Consider the following 18,240-nt stretch of genomic DNA (forward strand, 5'->3'; position numbering starts at 1 on the left):
TTACTATACTTATTAAAATGATAGTATTTAATTAGGTCTGAGAATTTTAACATGGACGCGAAAACCCGATCCGGAACCAACTCAAAAAACTGATCCGAAACCGAACCGGAAAAAACAGACTTGAATAGACCCTTATCCGAAAAGAACCGATCCGAATAGACCTGATCCGATAAAAACTGATTCATACCTAACTTAAAAACATGTATATCATACCTAACTTAAAAACATGTATATTTTTTTGCTCTATTTTATTATATGATTTAGTTAAAATATATTTTTATATAACAATCTTTGTTATTATGTGACCCGAAAAACCGCTCCGAATCCGACCCGAAGATCTGAACACTCACTATTTTATTAAAATAGTTTGATCTGCATTTGTTCTGCTTGATCTACATGATCTGCATTTGTTCTGCTTGATCTGCATTTCTATTTGATCTGCATTTTTTTATCTACGTTGCCCATTCGAAGCCGTAGTCGTTTTTCTCATGTTTTCTTGTAGTGAACTGATACATAATTTAATTATGCAGGATTCAATATTTACGTGACTTTACACTTTGTCGGTCTCGTTAAACGAATAGAGACCAACGTTAGGCAAAAGAAATGATTAGAGAGATGACCTGTGAAATAAATCTTAAAATCGGATTAAAATATTAATATAAACTTTGTTTATTAATTAACATTGAGAAAATATTTTTTTCAAAAAAAAAACATTGAGAAAATATGCCTAATTATATATTTTAAAAAAACAAAAAGTAGAAGAAAAGAAGTGTCACATTCGGGCTCTGACTCTGAGACGTAACAAGTGGGGTCTACATGCTAAAGCACGCGCGCACGCCACGTGGAGCCCACTCGTTGACCTAATGTGACCGGAAACATATAACGGTGAAGATCTCATATAGCCAAAGGGGCAAATACTCAGAGGCTTTGAATTAAAAATATCTCAAAGTGGTCTGTGACTCTGATTGTGACCGTGACGCCCTGCTTAAAATAAGTCAAATACCATTTCAAACTCTTTCTTCCGCTTTCATGGCTTTTTATTTTTTTACTCTTTTTTTTTTGCTTTCATGGCTTTTATATATACTAAGAAAGTCAATACGTATTCTTTTTTTTTGTTAACCGGAAAAAAGTTTGGGTCATCCTCTAATTTCTTCTTAGACTTGAAACTAGCAGTTGCTAATATCTCAGGACATGGTATAAAGTATATTTTTCTAGGTTATATCCTTTTCGTATATAGCTAATTAAGGTTCCAGGCCTAAATCCTATAGATCTTCTTAGAATGAGTATAGCTGACTACTTGTTATAACTTATAATACCCATTCCTCATATTTTGCTATTGATAATATATTTTAAATGAACTTAAATAAAATATGCATACCACAATTATATCGAGAATCTGAAAAGATATTTATTTTAAAACATAATGTTATAACGTCAATAGATTTATACTAAAGGAAATGATATTTGGTTTTTGTTTCATATATAATTATCAGTAAGTGAATTGGAAGTAAATGTAAATAGCTTTTGGTCTGGTGATAAACATATGGTGTAAAGCTTTTGTACTAGATGGTCTGATTTTATTGCAGATTAGTGGATAAAACTTTTCTGAAATCTCATGGGTGGTGTAGGAAGAGTGTCTTGATCCATAATGCTAACTAATTAACAAATGTTCATCATGAAGATGATGCGTGTAGAGACTTTTGTTACGGATCCTCACGATGCCGATACAATTTCGTTACAGTCGTTTGTGAAAGTGCTAACAATATGTTCTCCATGTGTTTCAGGTAGTAAATTCGATTGCTCTGAATAATAAAACGGTGCGTTTTCATAAGAGGCTTTGATTTTTCATTGTTCTTCCTGAATGTACTTTCTACAATAGTTAAAGGAAACTTTACCCAAAGATAAATGAATACTAGCTAGTAATCTTTGAAGTGTAATAATACCAAGGAACAAATATAAATAAATTTCGGAAAAGCAGAAGTTGGGTATGACGTATGCGAAAGAGTCAGCGAGAGCCACCTGAAAAATGTCAACCGGTGTTTTCACAAATAGTTAACGAAAACCCTATACCAGGCAAAATAAAAAATATCCATTATAAATTGACATGTATATTTATAGCTATAAGTATCTCTATCGTGTGGATCATCATCATCATTTCATGTGAAGCACAATCTGAGAAGACACAACAAATCAAAGATCCATCATCGATCTCACCAACATATATATATTACACGCTTAGTGATTCCAAAAAAAATCATGGGAGATCATCATGATTTCATCAACTCAGGAAGCTGGTGGAAAATATCTTCTTCTGCCTCAACATCTTCTTCCATGAAAGCAAGCTCAATTGAATCTGGCGGTTCTAATGTTTTCCATGATAAGCTTCATCATCATGATCATCATTCATTAGCTACTCATGATCATCATCTACAGATGATTGGTTTAGGGCTTTCTTCACAATCACCTATTGATCAATGGAACCAATCTCTCTTGTGAGTCTTTCAACTTGCTTCTTTTGTGTTTGTTTCAATCATAATATTTACGAAGCTTATAGAGATTGTTTATTTCTTTTTCTTTGCGGGGAACAAAAGAAGAGGAGATAGTAAAGCGGAGACAAGCTTTGGAGTGATGCTTCAAGAGAATCTCAATTTAGATGCCACCTCAAACGCAAACGCTGTTCAAGAATCTGATTCCTCCCACCACCAAGCTTTGTGGCGAGATACACATACCAATAATAGCGATTTCAAACCGCAGCTAAATATGACGTCCAGCAACCGCGGTTTTTTCTTGGAACATCAGTTCAGCCCTCACGGAAGCTCGAGTACAGACAGTAGCACAGTGACATGTCAAGGCTTCGGCGTTGACAACTCGTCCAACACTTTGTACGGAACATCAACAACTCCTAGTTCCTCTTCAGCTATGTTTCATCAAGGAGCTGGTTTCAATTTGCCTGGCTCTTCCGACCAACAACCGTCCAGGAATCATCATCAGCCAAATCTTGGCTACTCTCAGTTCGGTTCATCGACCGGAAACTACGATCATATGGCGACGGCGTTACCTTCGACTTGGTTTTCAAGATCTTCTCCGCCGAAACCACACAGTCCTTTGCGATTCTCTAACAACGCAACGTTTTGGAACCCTGCGGCGACGGCTGGAAACGTGGGTCCTACTCATCATGACGCGTCGCCGAACTTTTTTCCGGCGTTACAGCCGCCGCAGATTCACGCGCCGACGAGTTTTGATGAACAAAAGGTATATATGTAATTTTCTAAATATATGTCACGAGTTTGTTTATATATACGGATGTTTTATATGTATTTTTTTTTGTTGTTGTTGTAGAATATAACGAAGGTTCCTAATTCGAGGAGCAATGAAGCAAAGAGAGATGGAGGAGGTCAGCCGGCGGCTAAGAGGGCCAAGAGTGAAGCACCGTCGCCGTCACCAGCTTCCAAAGTATATTTTTGCTTTTACATAAAATAATAAAAGCTTCTTTTTAGGGATGTTATAAAGACATCTTTCTGCACATCAATATTTTATAATGAATTTAAATAAAGGCTTTCAATGGTTTGCTAATAAAAAGACGAATCTCTTGTATGAGAGATTAGGTTTTAATTACCATTTCTATCTAAATTTTGAGTTTAGACAACCCAAATCCACACCTTTTGATAGAAACAAGCAGAGGCTTGCTAAGTTGTATTTTTTTAAAAATTAAGAAAATTAACAAACATTCTTCCCCAATTTTTTGCATAATTCTTAAGTTTCTCTCCTTAATTTTCTTATGAATATTTGTTTTGCTGAATTAGGCTAGGAAAGAGAAAATGGGCGACAGAATCGCTGCGCTGCAACAATTGGTTTCACCTTTCGGAAAGGTACTCTGTCTGCAATTTTTTGCTTTAGCTTTCAGAAAGATGATGAGTGTGTATTAGTATATTTGTCTATACTGTCATTATTACTTATCATATTATAGTATGTCTTTTTGATATATGTAATATGTAAAGTCTATTCAATATACTTATCTTTTGGGGATAAATCAAATAGAGTTGCTAGATTTTGTTTTACTGAATCTCATGTGGTTTTGTGTCAGACTGATGCAGCCTCAGTGCTCTCTGAAGCCATTGAATACATTAAGTTCTTGCACCAACAAGTTTCAGTAAGTTAGCCCATCCCTTATTTATAGTACATAACTTTTTTTTTTGCTACATTATTAGTTAGTTGTTTTATTTCTACTGATGTAAAAACCTGCAAATAATTATAATTCAGGCTCTGAGCAACCCATATATGAAGAGTGGATCATCTTTACAGCATCAACAGGTAGTTTTTTTTGCTTATCATTGTATGTACATTATTACATCATTACTGTCATTATATACAATTGAATTAATGTACGGCTCTCATTCGTGTTCTTAATTAATGTATATATTTAATGGTTGCTTCATCTTCAAGATTTGACAAACATTATTCCAAGAAACAATGTAGCGAGACGCTTCGCAATTAAATAAAAAGTTTAAATGAAACTTATATTTGTCTTTTGTTTTTAATGATGCAGAGTGATCATCACAAAGAGCTAGAAGTTTCAGAAGAACCAGATCTTAGAAGTCGAGGTTTATGCTTAGTGCCAGTTTCAAGCATATTTCCAGTGACGCACGACACTACAGTAGATTTCTGGACTCCTACGTTTGGTGGGACTTTTAGATAGATTGGTATACAGATGAAAAAGTTATGTTTAGATTTCGGTTGACGTATAATTTAACCTACATATACGTTGATTTGCTGATAAGAAAATCACCCCATTTTAGTCGAAGTGAGAAGATTAATGAACAACTGAAACGTGTTTGTCCATTTATATATTTTTAGATTTATAACTAGTTTTTAAAATAATGTGTAATTGAAGAACTATGGTTATATACAGAGGATATATAAAGTAAGAGCTAAGAGATTTGACATGTTCTTTTACAAAAAAAAAAAGAGATCTGACATGTATTTTTTTCGATTAAAAGAATCAACTCAAAACAAATCTGGATGAGTCTTCTTTTATTGTAGTTAATAGAAGATAGACTGACTACAAATTAGTTGTTAAAAAGAATGTAGAATCTACTTACTCGTGTCATAATACATGTCACTCTAAGATTATTGTTATTATACAAAAAAACTACTTTACAATTTTAATGTAAACTATAAATAATTAATTACAAATTGCATTGATTTTATAAATAATTTTATTTTATTTTAAATACTATTGATCAGAGATGTGTAATTAATAACAACTTATATATATTTTTGTCATTTTTTTAATATGTGTGGAAAATGTCAAAATGACTCTTATTCAGAAATGGAGGGAATATGATTCAAGTAATCTTCATTGATTCAGAGGGGAAAAAAGACAAATAGACGGTTTTTATATTACGCTAAGAATTTCACCCTAAAAACCCTGCAATAAATATGTCAAAAAGGAGCTTTTGCTTCTACCTTTTTTAGCTGTTCTATTTTTCGAAAATGAATAGTTAGATTCAACGGATAACAGAGAGTAATGTGTTGATATGCATATTTTGATTGGACAAGAGATAAAAAATTCTTCAACCCTTTTAACAAAAAACAAAAGAGAAAAAATTCTTCGGACAGATAAGTTTTTATAACTTTGGAATAATGTTAGTGGAAGTAAGATGATGGGCCACATGTTTTTTTATTTTTCTCAAAAGGTTTTTTATACATTAACATTTGCAAAGAAAAATAAAAGCATTTTCATGCCCAAAATATCTCTCTCCCTACCGTCTCTGTTTTCATGATAACTATAGTGTAAGGCGTACAATAGTTTTAACGATAATTGGTTTATACATGGATAGAAATTGGATGGGAAAAACTAGGTTCTGCTATTTTTCAACTACTCTAGTGGGTTTAGACCTCTTTCTCTATACTTTATTAAAACTAGAAATTTGAATGAACACGGTGAGGGATAGTGAAATGGGACTAGAAGCAGTGAAATGGGATTAGAGCAGTGAAATATCAATTTCATTCATTTTGATCTTAGTATATGTTTTATCCATAAAGATAAAATGATAAGAAAGCTGACTTATTTCAAGTTATCGTGATTTTACCATTTAACAATAGTATATCCATGGAATTAGCCCTTGTTCATGCATGTGTTGTTGGACCAATTTTTGGACAAGCATTGGGCTTTACATTTATTTTCTATCTCTTTTTTTTTTACTTTTTTGAGGTTTTTCTTGTTACATAATCCTCTTTCAACATTTTTGTTTTGTTTATAGAATCTTATAATAAAAAGGGTTGGGTAAATACAAAGTCGCTATTGGGTACTACAAACTCTATTGGGCCAATCCTATCCAATAATTTTTCCTCAATTTGGTAACTTATCCAACAAAAGACATTTTTGTAATTATCGAGATTCTCTCGATATGAAACCCAAAAGTTGAGGCAAGAATCAAGAGGAAAGGAATCTACCACACTATAACGACGACGTTTGATCCCAAACCTCTGTTAACAAGAAGAAGTGCGATTATCTCACAAACACAAACCAAAACTCATTTCGCTCTCTCCGCCGAGTCTGCTTCGAAAAAAAGAGAAACCCCAAATGGAGCTCCTCCGATCAAACATGTCTAGGGTTCAGATCCCCGAGCCCACTCATCGCATCTACAAGCACGAGTGTTGCCTCTCCTTCGACACTCCGGTAAAACCTCTCTCGATACTCCCTCACCTCACCTTTTTTTTGCAATTGGCGAGGACTTTTTGATTCAGTTTTGGTAAACTGATGATTATCAGAGATCGGAAGGAGGATTGTTCGTAGATATGAACAGTTTCCTCGCGTTTGGGAAAGAGTACGTTGCTTGGAACTACGAGAAGACGCGAAACCCTGTTTATTTGCATATTAAGGAGTCTCCCAAATCTGTTCCCGAGGATCGCCCTTTGAAGAAGCCAACCCTACTCGCTATAGGTATCCATCACATTGCTTGTTTTCCCGGGGGGCATTTTAGACAAATTTATAAAGAATTTTAATAAAAAACTGCTTTTAACAATTGCTGAGGTAATTTTTCATATATTTGAATATGCAGGAGTTGACGGCGGATTTGACAACAATGAGCCTGAGTATGAAGAGTCTTATAGCATAGTCATACTCCCCGATTTTGTTTCACTTCCATTCCCTTCTGTTGAGCTACCAGAGAAGGTAGCTTTTGTTATCAGATAAGGGTTTTACAGCAAGCACGTGTTTATTTTTCTTTATTTTTCTTTATTTTTGTGTGTTTTTGTTATTGGTAGGTGAGGATTGCGGTTGATACTGTGTTGAGTGCGGTTGGTGCTGAGAAGAGAGAGCAAGTTGCAGCTTGGACAGCTGAGGAAAAGAAAGTTAGCGAGCATGCATTGGCGCTGCAGCAGTTAAAGAGCGGCGTTCTCATTCCTCCCTCTGGTTGGAAATGTGCCAAGTGTGATAAGACGGAGAATCTCTGGCTTAATCTTACCGACGGGATGATTCTCTGTGGAAGGAAAAACTGGGATGGGACTGGTGGAAACAACCATGCGGTTGAGCACTACAAGGAGACTGCCTACCCTCTTGCTGTAAAGCTTGGAACTATCACAGCTAACTTGGAAGCAGCAGGTACAGTTATAGTCGATTTTGTTGGCAATGTGTCTTTATTTTAATCTATGAGAAATGTGAGGACTTTTGATATACGGGGATTAGTCATAGGTTTGTTTAAAAATTAGTTTAGGTACTCTTCAGCCTTATTAAATGTATGTTAAGAATGCTGATCTCTGCCTTCAAGGCAGTGTAAGCGTGAGGGTGATTACCTTTTGGAGTAATGTGTGCTGGAACTTTCAGATTTGAAGTTGTAAATTTCCTATCAATAGGAACCAGATTAGTCACTGGACTTGATTCTTGTTAATAGAAAATGACAGTTGATAGTTTTTTTCCGCTGGATAAGGGAGACGTCCTGCATCACTTTTTCGTCTGTTATAAATGTGGATTTTAATGTTCTTTGGAGGGTTTTAATATCTTCAGCATTTACTGTTATAAATATTTTGGCAGATGTTTATTCCTATCCGGAAGATGACAGTGTTTTGGACCCGCACCTGGCTCAGCATCTGGCCCATTTTGGAATCGACTTCTCCTCGATGCAGAAGGTTAGTAAGGGGGAAGAGTGCGTTTTGTCTGATACTTTATATTGTTGTTCGTCTAAGTAATGAGTTTCGTATTCTGCATTTTATTAGAGGCTCAAGCTCTGGTATTCTTGTAGTGCTTGGTTTTGAACATCTTCTTTGTTCAAACATATGCCATTTGATAAAACACCTTTCATCTGAATAATCTTTAACTTTTTTGGGTTGTTAATATCAATATCTACAGACAGAAATGACAACTGCCGAAAGAGAACTTGATCAAAATACGAATTTTGATTGGAACCGTATACAAGAGAGTGGAAAAGAATTGGTACCGGTTTTTGGACCTGGATATACCGGACTTGTCAATCTTGGGAACAGGTACTCGTTGTAATTAAAAACTTATGAGGGATGTCATTTCCTTTTCGATGCCTTATGGCGCTTTTTTTTTTCTTTTGCTAGTTGCTACCTGGCAGCTACGATGCAGATTCTTTTCTCGACCCATTCGTTTATTTCAAGGTAAATATAAGTAAATATTTGCAAGTAGATGCCATTGCGCATGTTTCCTTCTTACTTGTATAAGGAAAAACAAAACAAATCTTTTGCTCTGGAGTCCGCTGGGATAAGTTCTGGTTCTGAAATTGTTGCAGATACTTTTCACATCAGAGCTTAAAGTTGGCGTTTGAGATGGCTCCGGCTGATCCAACTTTGGACATCAATATGCAATTGTGAGTTTCTGTTACCATGCCGTTGAACTTTTGACATTGTAAAGATAAAAAGGTTTCAACATTATATTTGTTACATGCTTTGTATCTGCATGATACATCCTCATTTTTTTTTTGTTAAGAAAACTGATTTCCATGAGGGACAATTGCATGGCGGTTTTTGCATTATAATTTCTTAAACTTTGCTGTTGGTGGCAGAACAAAGCTTGGACATGGGTTATTATCTGGGAAGTACTCTATTCCTGTAGCAGAGGTATGGCTGTTTCAAGAGAAAACATTGAATGCATATACCTGTACATTGATTTTCCCATTCTTATGATTGCAGAAGAATGTTGCAACTGGAGATGTTGTAAGATTCTCTTATTCGACATGTTTCTAATTTTTTCTCCATATTGACATCTGAATAAACATACATATGCGAAGATGGTATACATTGTCTTACATTATCTTGATTGTTTACATGTTTATTTGTTTTTAATCGACGACAGAGACAAGAAGGAATACCTCCTCGCATGTTCAAATCGGTAGTTGCTGCAGGACATGCAGAATTCTCTTCTATGAGACAGCAGGTGAAAACCAAATCTTTTGAAATGCTCAGTATTTTGTAGATTATTCTAAGTGACTCCTTCTAGACATATATTTACTAGATTAATTAAGATTTTACACTAACTAGCACCATTCTGTCTTGTAGGATGCTCTTGACTTTTTCCTCCATTTGCTAGACAAAGTTGAGCGTGGCAACAACATGAGACCGGATTTAGACCCCACGAGGAGCTTCAAATTTGGAGTAGAAGAAAAGATCCTTTGTTCGTCTGGAAAGGTCTCATATAATAAGAGGGATGACTGTATTCTTTCGTTGAACATTCCATTGCAGGAGGCAACTAATAAAGGTATATCTTGTTCTTCCTTCTCTGTTCCGCTTCATTTTATCATTTGGCATGTTTCTTAATTCTGTGGTGTTTTGTTTCGCTATAAATGTTTGGATATCAAGATGAACTAGAAGCCTTTAACAACCAGAAATCAGACCAAGGATCGGAAGAAAATAATATGTGAGTTAGTTTATTCAAGTTTAATATGTTTCATAGTTTCTCTGCAATATCTAATATATTTATCCTGAGCAGGTCAACTGATGAAATTGTACGCCCACGAGTTCCTTTAGAAGCTTGTCTAGCTATGTTTTCATCACCTGAGCAGATTCGTGATTACTATAGCACTGCTCTGAAAGGGAAGACAACAGCTATCAAGTATGGTGTTTCTTTCCTGAGTGAATCCTACCACAACTCAGACTAGAATGAATATGCACTAATATCTTAAGGGTTAAATTCTTTGCAGGACAACTAGTTTGACATCTTTCCCAGATTATTTGGTGTTGCACATGCGGAAGTTTGTTATGGAGGCAGGCTGGGTGCCAAAGAAACTTGGTCTCTTTCTGAAACTCCAATCCTTTTAATATTCCCTCTCTTGCATTTTATATAAAAATGCTCATTTCTTCTTCTTCTTGATTTGGCGGAGACAGATGTGTACATTGATGTTCCAGATGTAATTGATATCAGCCACATGCGCAGCAAAGGGCTTCAGCCTGGAGAGGAACTGTTGCCAGACGATGGTATGTAGTTGTTATATTGATTTGCAATAACGGTGCTTCATCTAATTCGCCTGAAAATTGTTTAACTTGACTCTGTATACAGTTCGAGAAGAAGCGATGGAATCAGCACAGCCTGTGGCAAATGAAGAGATAGTTGCACAGCTTGTCTCAATGGGATTCAGCCAGCTTCACTGCCAGAAAGCCGCCATAAATACTTCTAATACTGGGGTGGAAGATGCGATGACCTGGTTGCTTTCTCACATGGATGATCCAGGTAATTGAAATTATTTCAACGATTCTGCAGTTGATACTTGACAATCTTCTTAAAACTTATATACTGTTCGAGTCCAGTTTTTAAATATGGTTATGTATAATAGATATCGACGCACCAATCTCCCATCAGACATCTGACGTTGATCAATCAAGCGTTGATACCTTAATCTCCTTTGGATTTGCTGAAGAGGTTGCTCGAAAGGCACTCAAAGCCTCGGTAAATCTTCTTAACGCTTAACTAATTGCAGTTTGGTTGGGCTCTATTTTTCTTCATCACTACTAGTACTGACAATGCTATTATGATCAGGGAGGAGATATCGAGAAAGCTACAGATTGGATATTCAACAACCCTAATGCTTCTATCTCGGACATGGACGTTTCCTCAAGTAATTCAGCACAAACACCAGCTCAAAGTGAATTACCAGACGGAGGAGGAAGTTAGTTTCTTCCTTGAAAACTCCTTTTATTACTTTTAATCATTTTCCAAAAAAAAAAACGAATCAAAAGTAAGAGAATGATGCTAACATAAGGAAGCTCCAAAACTCTGCAGGATACAAGTTATTTGGGATAGTAAGTCACATGGGAACATCAACACACTGTGGTCACTATGTGGCACACATAATGAAAGAAGGCCGTTGGGTTATCTTCAATGACAGCAAAGTAGGTATCTCGACAAATCCTCCTAAAGACATGGGTTACCTCTACTTCTTTCAGCGTCTGGACAATTGATATGGGAGAGGCCCGAGAGTGTTGACTTCTATGGATCGAGCCAAGAAAGGAAAGACAGAAACTAGCCCGTTCTTCTTTCAATATGAATTTTAGGATCTAGGGTTTTAAGATTTGGATTGAGTTGTCCTGTGCATGGGTGACGACTTGGGTTTCCAAATTTTACTTGTGGATTATGAAAAAGGAAAACTAATTTTGGTTACATTTGATTACCTGTTTAAAAGCAAAACATCACTATCTGAAAACTAGAAACAGAACCTCCAAGAATTCTATAGTCAATCAAATGTATGGATAGGTTGTTCCGATCCGGTGCAAGATAAAATATAAAATGGCAGCACAAGACCAGTTCCTGTCGCATGTTATCTTTTCGCTACGCATTTTCCTTCATTTAGCAAGCTGAGAAAGCATTTTTCAAAAGAATGTTTTGCTTTTACATAGTATGATGTCCATCAACCAAATATCACAGTGAATCAAATTTAATAATTTGTCATCATAATCTACAACTTGTAGATTACAAGTAAGATTTGGAAACAAAAACAATTCAATTGATTATCCTATTCTAGTAGATCTGAATCATGTTAAGACTTCAACCAAAGAAAATCATCTTAAGACTTCAACCAAAGAAAATCCTTTTATTCAGAAGACAAATAAATAATATATTCACAAAATCCTTCGGAATTTGACAACTCCCTATAGACATGAGGAAAGTCGAATAAATATGTAAAAATAAAAGAACAAAAATATAAATTTATAATCTATGTCAGAAAACACTTCAAACTAAAGTGGAGATAACAAAAAGGATGAAAACAAATCTTTTCTCTTTATACTATTTGTTGAGAGAGAGATAAAGCTCACGTCTCATACTTTTACGGTTAGTGTCTATTATTTGTCAAAAAGAAGAAAAGAATCACTACTATATTATGAATTTATGATGTACTTTTGTCCTGTGTTCTTTGTTCCTTCATTTCAAGCCCGAACATATAATTATGTCTATGTAAGACTAATTACTTTCTAAATAGAATGTTTTTGATAGAATAAACCAATACGTAGATGAAATAACCCCAATAATTGAACAAATTATCCAATGATTACTTGGTCGAATTTAGAAACTACGAATAAGAAGAAAGAAGAAAAATGGAACTAAAACACACAAAAAACTCATGAAAAGAGTCAACAAAACTCATGAAAAGCAAATAAAAATCAAAACCATTAATCAGTTAACGAATCAGAAAAATCACGAGCAGATTCATCAAAGCACAAATAAGAAAACAGCTTCTTAACCTAGTAGAAGAATCAGATTTCTTCATATTAATCCCTTTCTTATGAGCCTTACCTCCATCTGCATTGACTTCAACATCAGCACCAACCTCAACTCCATACCTCTTAGTCTTCCAGAAAACAATCTTGAACCTCACCCGCGTCTTCAGATCCATCCTAAAAAATGCCGACCCATTAGGCAAAACCGCTCGTAAAACCGTCTGGTTGTTCAAAGACACAGTCTGACCCCACTTCTTGGCCTTCTTCTTGTGTCCTTGGTAGAATCTTGGCACTGTGTAGTTAACGAGAGAGGAGCTGTTGGTGGAGAAAGAGAGGTGGACGTCGTCGTAGTAAATACCTTGGTCTTTGTTTGGATTAGAGAGACGAACCATGAAGTTGAGAGTGGTGTTGAGACGTGAATGTGAGTCTAAGGATTTGTTGAGGGCAGGAAGGTAAAAGTATTCGATGGAGCATTTGGGTTTGTCGGGACGAAGGCTTAGCCATAGGAAAAGAGAGGTGAGACCTGCCGTGAAGATGAAGCTAAAGCAGCAGCTACAACAGTTTCTTCCACCATGGTCTCGATCTTGATCCATTTTGAGTTTCGGATCTTTTTTGTCTTAAGGATTTGAAGATGTTTTGTAGATTAGATTCTTTGGCCTGCTGGTCGGGATGGTTTTAGCTAATATTTTAAGTTGACTGAAAGAGACGACTAACTAGCAGTCACACACGCGCAAACTCTTAGCCATAAGAATAGTAAAAATATCAAAATAATGGAATTATATAACAAATTGTCAAATTCCAAATATTTTTGTATTATACCAAACAACTAGGGATGTTCGATAACAGAAAACCGAATATTGTAAATCATATGTATATTAATAAGAAGAAAAAAAAACTACTAAATAAACTTAATATTTAGCACCAAAAAGTGTAAGAACTAAGAGCAACTCTATTTATAGTATAAGGATGAAGTTATTACACTTTTTAGATGCTAATTATTAATAAGATTGGTTTATGGAGTTCTCAAAACCAAAATATAAGAGAAGTTTTGAAATCGTATAACGATATAAAATATCATATTACTTTATTGTAGACAGAACATGACCTAAAATTATATATTTATTATTAAAATTGCATCTTAAAAAATATACAACAAACAATAAGATATTAAAATAAAAATATAAAAACAACTTACTTTTGTTTTTGGGTATAATCTCATATAATATATCTTATCATCAGTTTTAATTATTATATATGTCTTACGAAATTTTATGTTTTATCATACATTATATTTAAATTAGATTTCTTGAATCGATTAATATATAAAACAAATATATTGTATTAAAAGTATATATCTTGTATTGATTAATATATAAAACAAATATGTTTTAAAATTAGGGCTTTTATATAAAACAAGTATATATCATGTTAATATGATTTTTGTTAAAATGTTTCATAATAGTGGTCTAATAGATTAGTCAAAAATAAATAAATAAATTGTATATTGGGTACAAGCATCATCAATTAATCACTACACAACACGTTTTTCTTGTACTGCTCGCCCAATCATTAGAAATTTTCCTCTCGTGAATGCTATCTTTTTCTAATAATTCTATATTCAGACCACCGCTCTCCACTTTGATCAAGGGTATGCACCCACCAATGACCACTATAAGTAAAGTCAATTTTGCAATTTTTATTTGAACTTTGTCAATTTTTTTAGAGAGATTTGTAGGCTAATCGAAACCATTAATTAATAAGCTTTTTAATCATAAAACTGATATGGAAAGTCCAGAGTATGGGTCTATGTCCGTCACCGCAAGCGACTTGGTCGGAATAGACAAAAACATATATTACATTTATCATATTCGTCACCGCAAGCGACTTGGTCGGAATAGACAAAAACATATATTACATCTATGTCCGTCACCGCAAGCGACTTGGTTGGAATAGTTTGTTCTAATGACATTACTGTATCATATTCCGATCCAAAATTCGTATATTACATTGTCGGATAATAAGAATAATAATATCAAATATAAACTTAAATTTTCTATAAAAAAGAATTAACGTAAATATTTTAAACAAATTAGATAAATACTTGATAAGAAAATGTCCTAAATTCATATTTGCTTTAGTCAAAGTTAAACCGAACTAGAATCCAAATACTTTAAAAAGGAACTAGAATCCAATACTTCTGTAAAAAAGAAAAAACAGAGTTTGTTACATTTCCGAAAACAATCGAAGCAGTTTTTAGTTAATAAACAAATATGAAGCTCTGTTCCAAAATTAGCAATTGTCTTAACACACATTCTTACATGTCCTCTCCTCATGAACCACCAAATAAAACCAGAGGCTCATATCAAAGCTACATTTTAAGAACCTCTCTTCTTCTCCAACCACCTTTCCTTGATTTGAATTAAACCTATTGGATTTGAATCTTTTTACAGGTTTCTTCAATCCGAAACCTTAATCCTCCAATTCAGTCTTCTTCGTCTCTGTCAAAGGCTTCGTTGATTCATTGTATTTTCTTTTTCTCCTGCTGCCTTGTGGTTCAAGTAATCTCAAGGTGGTGAGGAAGAAAGAGTTCATATGATGAAGAAGGCTATTGAAGTTAAAACGGGTATGAAGATACCTTGGAACGGAAGCTATTCATTAAGTCTGTTGATTTTATTATCATCAACTCTTTTCCTATGCAACGGCCAAGATTATGGAACACCGACCGAAGACGGAGCAGGAGAGCCGCCGCCTGAGATGGCGCGTTGCAACGGTATCTTCATGAGCTACAGCTTCGTCAGCAAAGAAAGAGAGTACCCGCACGTCAAGAACGTGACCGCGCAATCGTGGGCGTTTAAATCGACGGCAATGATTGTAAACGCGGGCAAGGAAGAGCTCACGGGATGGCAAATGTTTATAGGGTTTCGCCACAAGGAACTGATCGTTTCCGCGACCGGTGCGTCTCCAATGGACGGTGATTTCCCTCTGGATGCAAGCAACGGAACCACGTTCGTTGGATCGCCAAACACGGATTTGAAGACATCTATTCTAACCGCAGGAGATTTCACTCAGATATCAACGAATATCGAAATCACCGGGACTGTTTTCGGGGTTGGCAAGTCCGTCATGCCCATGCCGAAAACTCTTAAGCTCGTCAACGACGGTTGGGAATGTCCTGCCGCTAAGAGAAAAGGTTAGGTCATTACCAGACTCGATTGTTTGGAGCACAAGTAATGCAATATTAGGTCATTTCTAACGTTTTAAAAAACACAACATTTCATTTCTTCAACATGTGGTGATAGCTTAGTGATAAAGATTGATTTGAGGTGATTGTTTAGATAAAAACTGAATGTGATTTTAATGGGTCTGGATTTCTTGCGCAGGAGGTAATATGAACGTTTGTTGCAAAAGAAACCCTAAGTTCAAGGTCAAGACTGGGCCAAAGACGAAGTTTGCACCGAGGAGGCACGGTGATCTGAACATCGTCTACGATGTTCTGCAATCATTCAGCAGCAACTACTTAGCCCAAGTGACCATCGACAACGAGAATCCACTCGGGCGGTTAGACCGTTGGAACGTGACTTGGGAATGGATGCGAGGAGAGTTTATAAACACGATGAGAGGAGCTTACACTCACAAGAGAGATCCATCTGAGTGTCTTTACAGCAAAGCTGGACAGTACTACAAGGACTTAGATTTCTCACAGGTCATGAATTGTCAGAAGAAGCCAGCTATTTCCGATTTGCCTCCAGAGATGAAGGACGATAAGGTGATGGGGAAGTTACCTTTCTGTTGCAAAAATGGAACTCTTTTGCCACCTCTTATGGATCCTTCGAAATCTCGATCTATGTTTCAGCTGCAGGTAAATAATTATTTTTGTTCAAAAATATGCTCATTCCGTTCCACAAAATAGGGTTTTCGTGTTTTCGTAAATATTGAAAATACATTAAATTTATATCGGAAATAGATTCATTTTCTATGATTATCATTTTTAGTAAAGTTAAACAGATAATAATCTAACAAAATTCAATTTTTTTTTAAATATACAATTTACTATCACTGAGTACTATAAACCAAGTTGTAAAGGGATTCCAACTGAAATTTCTATATAGGATTCGATTCATTTTGACCACCTAATTGTGCTATTTAGATAGATTATTTGTGTACTCGTATATAAAGATTCCTGAGATTAGTCTTTGAAGTTAGAAAGTCTTAAGATCATCACAGTTATCACAACAAAAATTATTGAAATAAGAAACACACAAAAGCTATCTATTTCTATGAACTAATACTTTTTAAGAAAAACATTTATATTTGTGGAACTTATATTTGTTTTGTTGTGTTAGGTTTGGAAGTTGCCTCCTGATCTGAACAGAACAGCTCTATACCCACCTCAGCACTGGAAAGTAGATGGAGTTCTCAACCCACAGTACAAATGCGGGCCACCGGTTCGGGTTGACCCGTCTCAGTTCCCGGATTCTAGCGGTCTACCGGCTGTAACCTATGCAATCTCTAGCTGGCAAATTGTCTGCAACATAACCAAACCCAAAGCACAAGCCTCAAGATGCTGTGTCTCTTTCTCTGCCTATTACAACAACTCTGCCATTCCTTGTAACACTTGCGCTTGCGGATGCAACGACATCGATACCAACACTTGCAATGCTGACCGTAACCCTCTCCTCCTCCCTCCAGACGCTCTACTTGTTCCGTTTGATAACCGAACCCTAAAAGCTAAAGCTTGGGCTAAACAAAACCACATGCCAATACCTAAGAAGCTCCCTTGTCCTGATAACTGTGGAGTTAGCATTAACTGGCACGTTAACACTGATTACAGAAACGGTTGGACCGCTAGGTTAACTGTTTTTAACTGGAGAGATTTTGCGTTTGAGGATTGGTTTGTGGCGGTTGAGATGGGAAAATCAGGTAAAGGGTATGAAAACGTTTACTCCTTTAACGGCACACGTGTTCCACCGAACAACAGAACCGTTATGTTCCAAGGGTTGCCTGGTTTGAACTACCTTGTGGGTCAAGTTAACGGAACACATCCGTTAAGAGACCCTCCCGTGCCGGGGAAGCAACAGTCTGTTATCTCCTTCACCAAGAAGAACATTAATGGCTTGAAAATAGCTGAAGGAGACGGGTTTCCGACAAAACTTTTCTTCAACGGAGAAGAATGTGCGCTTCCTAAACATTTCCCAAAGAAGAGCTCAGGACATAGAGGCGGTATCAGTGTCTTGATGTCACTTGTTTTCGCTATGGCCGCTGCTTTTGCACTATGATGGATTAGTTACTGAAGACAAAACTAAAATATTACTGGTCAGTTCTGTGATGATGTTGCTGAACAGAGAAAGGGATCAAAAAGGAGCAGATGTAGAGAGATCTTTGTAATATGATTGATCTATGAACAAAAAAAAAAGTGGACTTGTTGTATTAAATACTTTTGTTTGGTCTATAAAAGTATTCATGTGTACGTTTGTTGTTCTCTCTGGTAAAAATCCCAGAAGCTCAGAACAATGTCAGCTTCTTTTTGACACGAAGAAGATTTTTAGTCTTTTAATTTGAAGTCTTTTTCTA

The 18,240-nt window shown here is 35.7% G+C and overlaps 4 protein-coding genes across 7 annotated transcripts; 3 read left to right on the forward strand and 1 right to left on the reverse strand.

Moving 5' to 3' along the window:
- Positions 1-2,110: 2,110 nt before the first annotated feature.
- Positions 2,111-5,021, forward strand: LOC108861887 (transcription factor bHLH123). 3 transcript variants are annotated; one of them, XM_057010964.1, is made up of 8 exons: positions 2,112-2,492; positions 2,592-3,113; positions 3,159-3,252; positions 3,340-3,453; positions 3,804-3,869; positions 4,085-4,150; positions 4,261-4,311; positions 4,547-5,021. In XM_057010964.1, exons 1-8 carry the CDS (start codon positions 2,257-2,259, stop codon positions 4,694-4,696), a joined length of 1,299 nt encoding a protein of 432 aa, XP_056866944.1. In that variant the 5' UTR covers positions 2,112-2,256; the 3' UTR covers positions 4,697-5,021. The 3 variants fall into 3 exon arrangements, with proteins under 3 accessions (XP_018491365.1, XP_056866944.1, XP_018491364.1); XM_018635863.2 differs by having other exon boundaries at positions 2,111-2,492; positions 2,595-3,252; XM_018635862.2 differs by having other exon boundaries at positions 2,114-2,492; positions 2,592-3,252.
- A 1,459-nt stretch (positions 5,022-6,480) lies between these two features.
- Positions 6,481-11,616, forward strand: LOC108861888 (ubiquitin carboxyl-terminal hydrolase 14). Of its 2 annotated transcripts, XM_018635865.2 has the most exons (20): positions 6,481-6,682; positions 6,775-6,946; positions 7,065-7,177; positions 7,270-7,606; positions 8,036-8,130; positions 8,351-8,484; positions 8,566-8,622; positions 8,754-8,831; positions 9,027-9,081; positions 9,154-9,177; positions 9,317-9,397; positions 9,520-9,718; positions 9,820-9,877; positions 9,950-10,072; positions 10,161-10,249; positions 10,345-10,434; positions 10,517-10,687; positions 10,791-10,903; positions 10,994-11,123; positions 11,237-11,616. In XM_018635865.2, exons 1-20 carry the CDS (start codon positions 6,587-6,589, stop codon positions 11,413-11,415), a joined length of 2,394 nt encoding a protein of 797 aa, XP_018491367.1. In that variant the 5' UTR covers positions 6,481-6,586; the 3' UTR covers positions 11,416-11,616. The 2 variants fall into 2 exon arrangements, with proteins under 2 accessions (XP_018491367.1, XP_018491368.1); XM_018635866.2 differs by lacking the exon at positions 9,154-9,177.
- Positions 11,594-13,383, reverse strand: LOC108861889 (protein NDR1). Its single transcript, XM_018635867.2, has 2 exons — positions 12,746-13,383; positions 11,594-11,808 (listed from the first exon to the last, which is right to left on the reverse strand). The coding sequence occupies exons 1-2, from the start codon at positions 13,260-13,262 to the stop codon at positions 11,801-11,803; spliced, it is 525 nt and encodes a 174-aa protein (XP_018491369.1). The 5' UTR covers positions 13,263-13,383; the 3' UTR covers positions 11,594-11,800.
- Positions 13,384-15,038: 1,655 nt separating this feature from the next.
- On the forward strand, positions 15,039-17,967 carry LOC130512640 (COBRA-like protein 10). The gene is made up of 3 exons (XM_057010828.1): positions 15,039-15,859; positions 16,050-16,528; positions 17,013-17,967. The coding sequence occupies exons 1-3, from the start codon at positions 15,262-15,264 to the stop codon at positions 17,943-17,945; spliced, it is 2,010 nt and encodes a 669-aa protein (XP_056866808.1). The 5' UTR covers positions 15,039-15,261; the 3' UTR covers positions 17,946-17,967.
- Positions 17,968-18,240: the final 273 nt, after the last annotated feature.

The sequence above is a fragment of the Raphanus sativus genome, chromosome 5 (assembly GCF_000801105.2).
Source record: "Raphanus sativus cultivar WK10039 chromosome 5, ASM80110v3, whole genome shotgun sequence".
Taxonomy (NCBI): Eukaryota; Viridiplantae; Streptophyta; class Magnoliopsida; order Brassicales; family Brassicaceae; genus Raphanus; species Raphanus sativus.

Bases quoted from the DNA above. Each gene is read 5' to 3' on its own strand.
- LOC108861887 (XM_018635862.2), top strand. From the start codon at position 2,257: ATGGGAGATCATCATGATTTCATCAACTCAGGAAGCTGGTGGAAAATA. The intron at 2,493-2,591 runs GTGAGTCTTTCA...GGGGAACAAAAG, and splicing joins CAATGGAACCAATCTCTCTT to AAGAGGAGATAGTAAAGCGG. The intron at 4,151-4,260 runs GTAAGTTAGCCC...ATTATAATTCAG, and splicing joins TCTTGCACCAACAAGTTTCA to GCTCTGAGCAACCCATATAT.
- LOC108861888 (XM_018635865.2), top strand. From the start codon at position 6,587: ATGGAGCTCCTCCGATCAAACATGTCTAGGGTTCAGATCCCCGAGCCC. The intron at 8,485-8,565 runs GTACTCGTTGTA...TTCTTTTGCTAG, and splicing joins CTTGTCAATCTTGGGAACAG to TTGCTACCTGGCAGCTACGA. The intron at 9,178-9,316 runs GTAAGATTCTCT...AATCGACGACAG, and splicing joins ATGTTGCAACTGGAGATGTT to AGACAAGAAGGAATACCTCC.
- LOC108861889 (XM_018635867.2), bottom strand. From the start codon at position 13,262: ATGGATCAAGATCGAGACCATGGTGGAAGAAACTGTTGTAGCTGCTGC.
- LOC130512640 (XM_057010828.1), top strand. From the start codon at position 15,262: ATGATGAAGAAGGCTATTGAAGTTAAAACGGGTATGAAGATACCTTGG. The intron at 15,860-16,049 runs GTTAGGTCATTA...TTTCTTGCGCAG, and splicing joins TCCTGCCGCTAAGAGAAAAG to GAGGTAATATGAACGTTTGT. The intron at 16,529-17,012 runs GTAAATAATTAT...TTGTTGTGTTAG, and splicing joins GATCTATGTTTCAGCTGCAG to GTTTGGAAGTTGCCTCCTGA.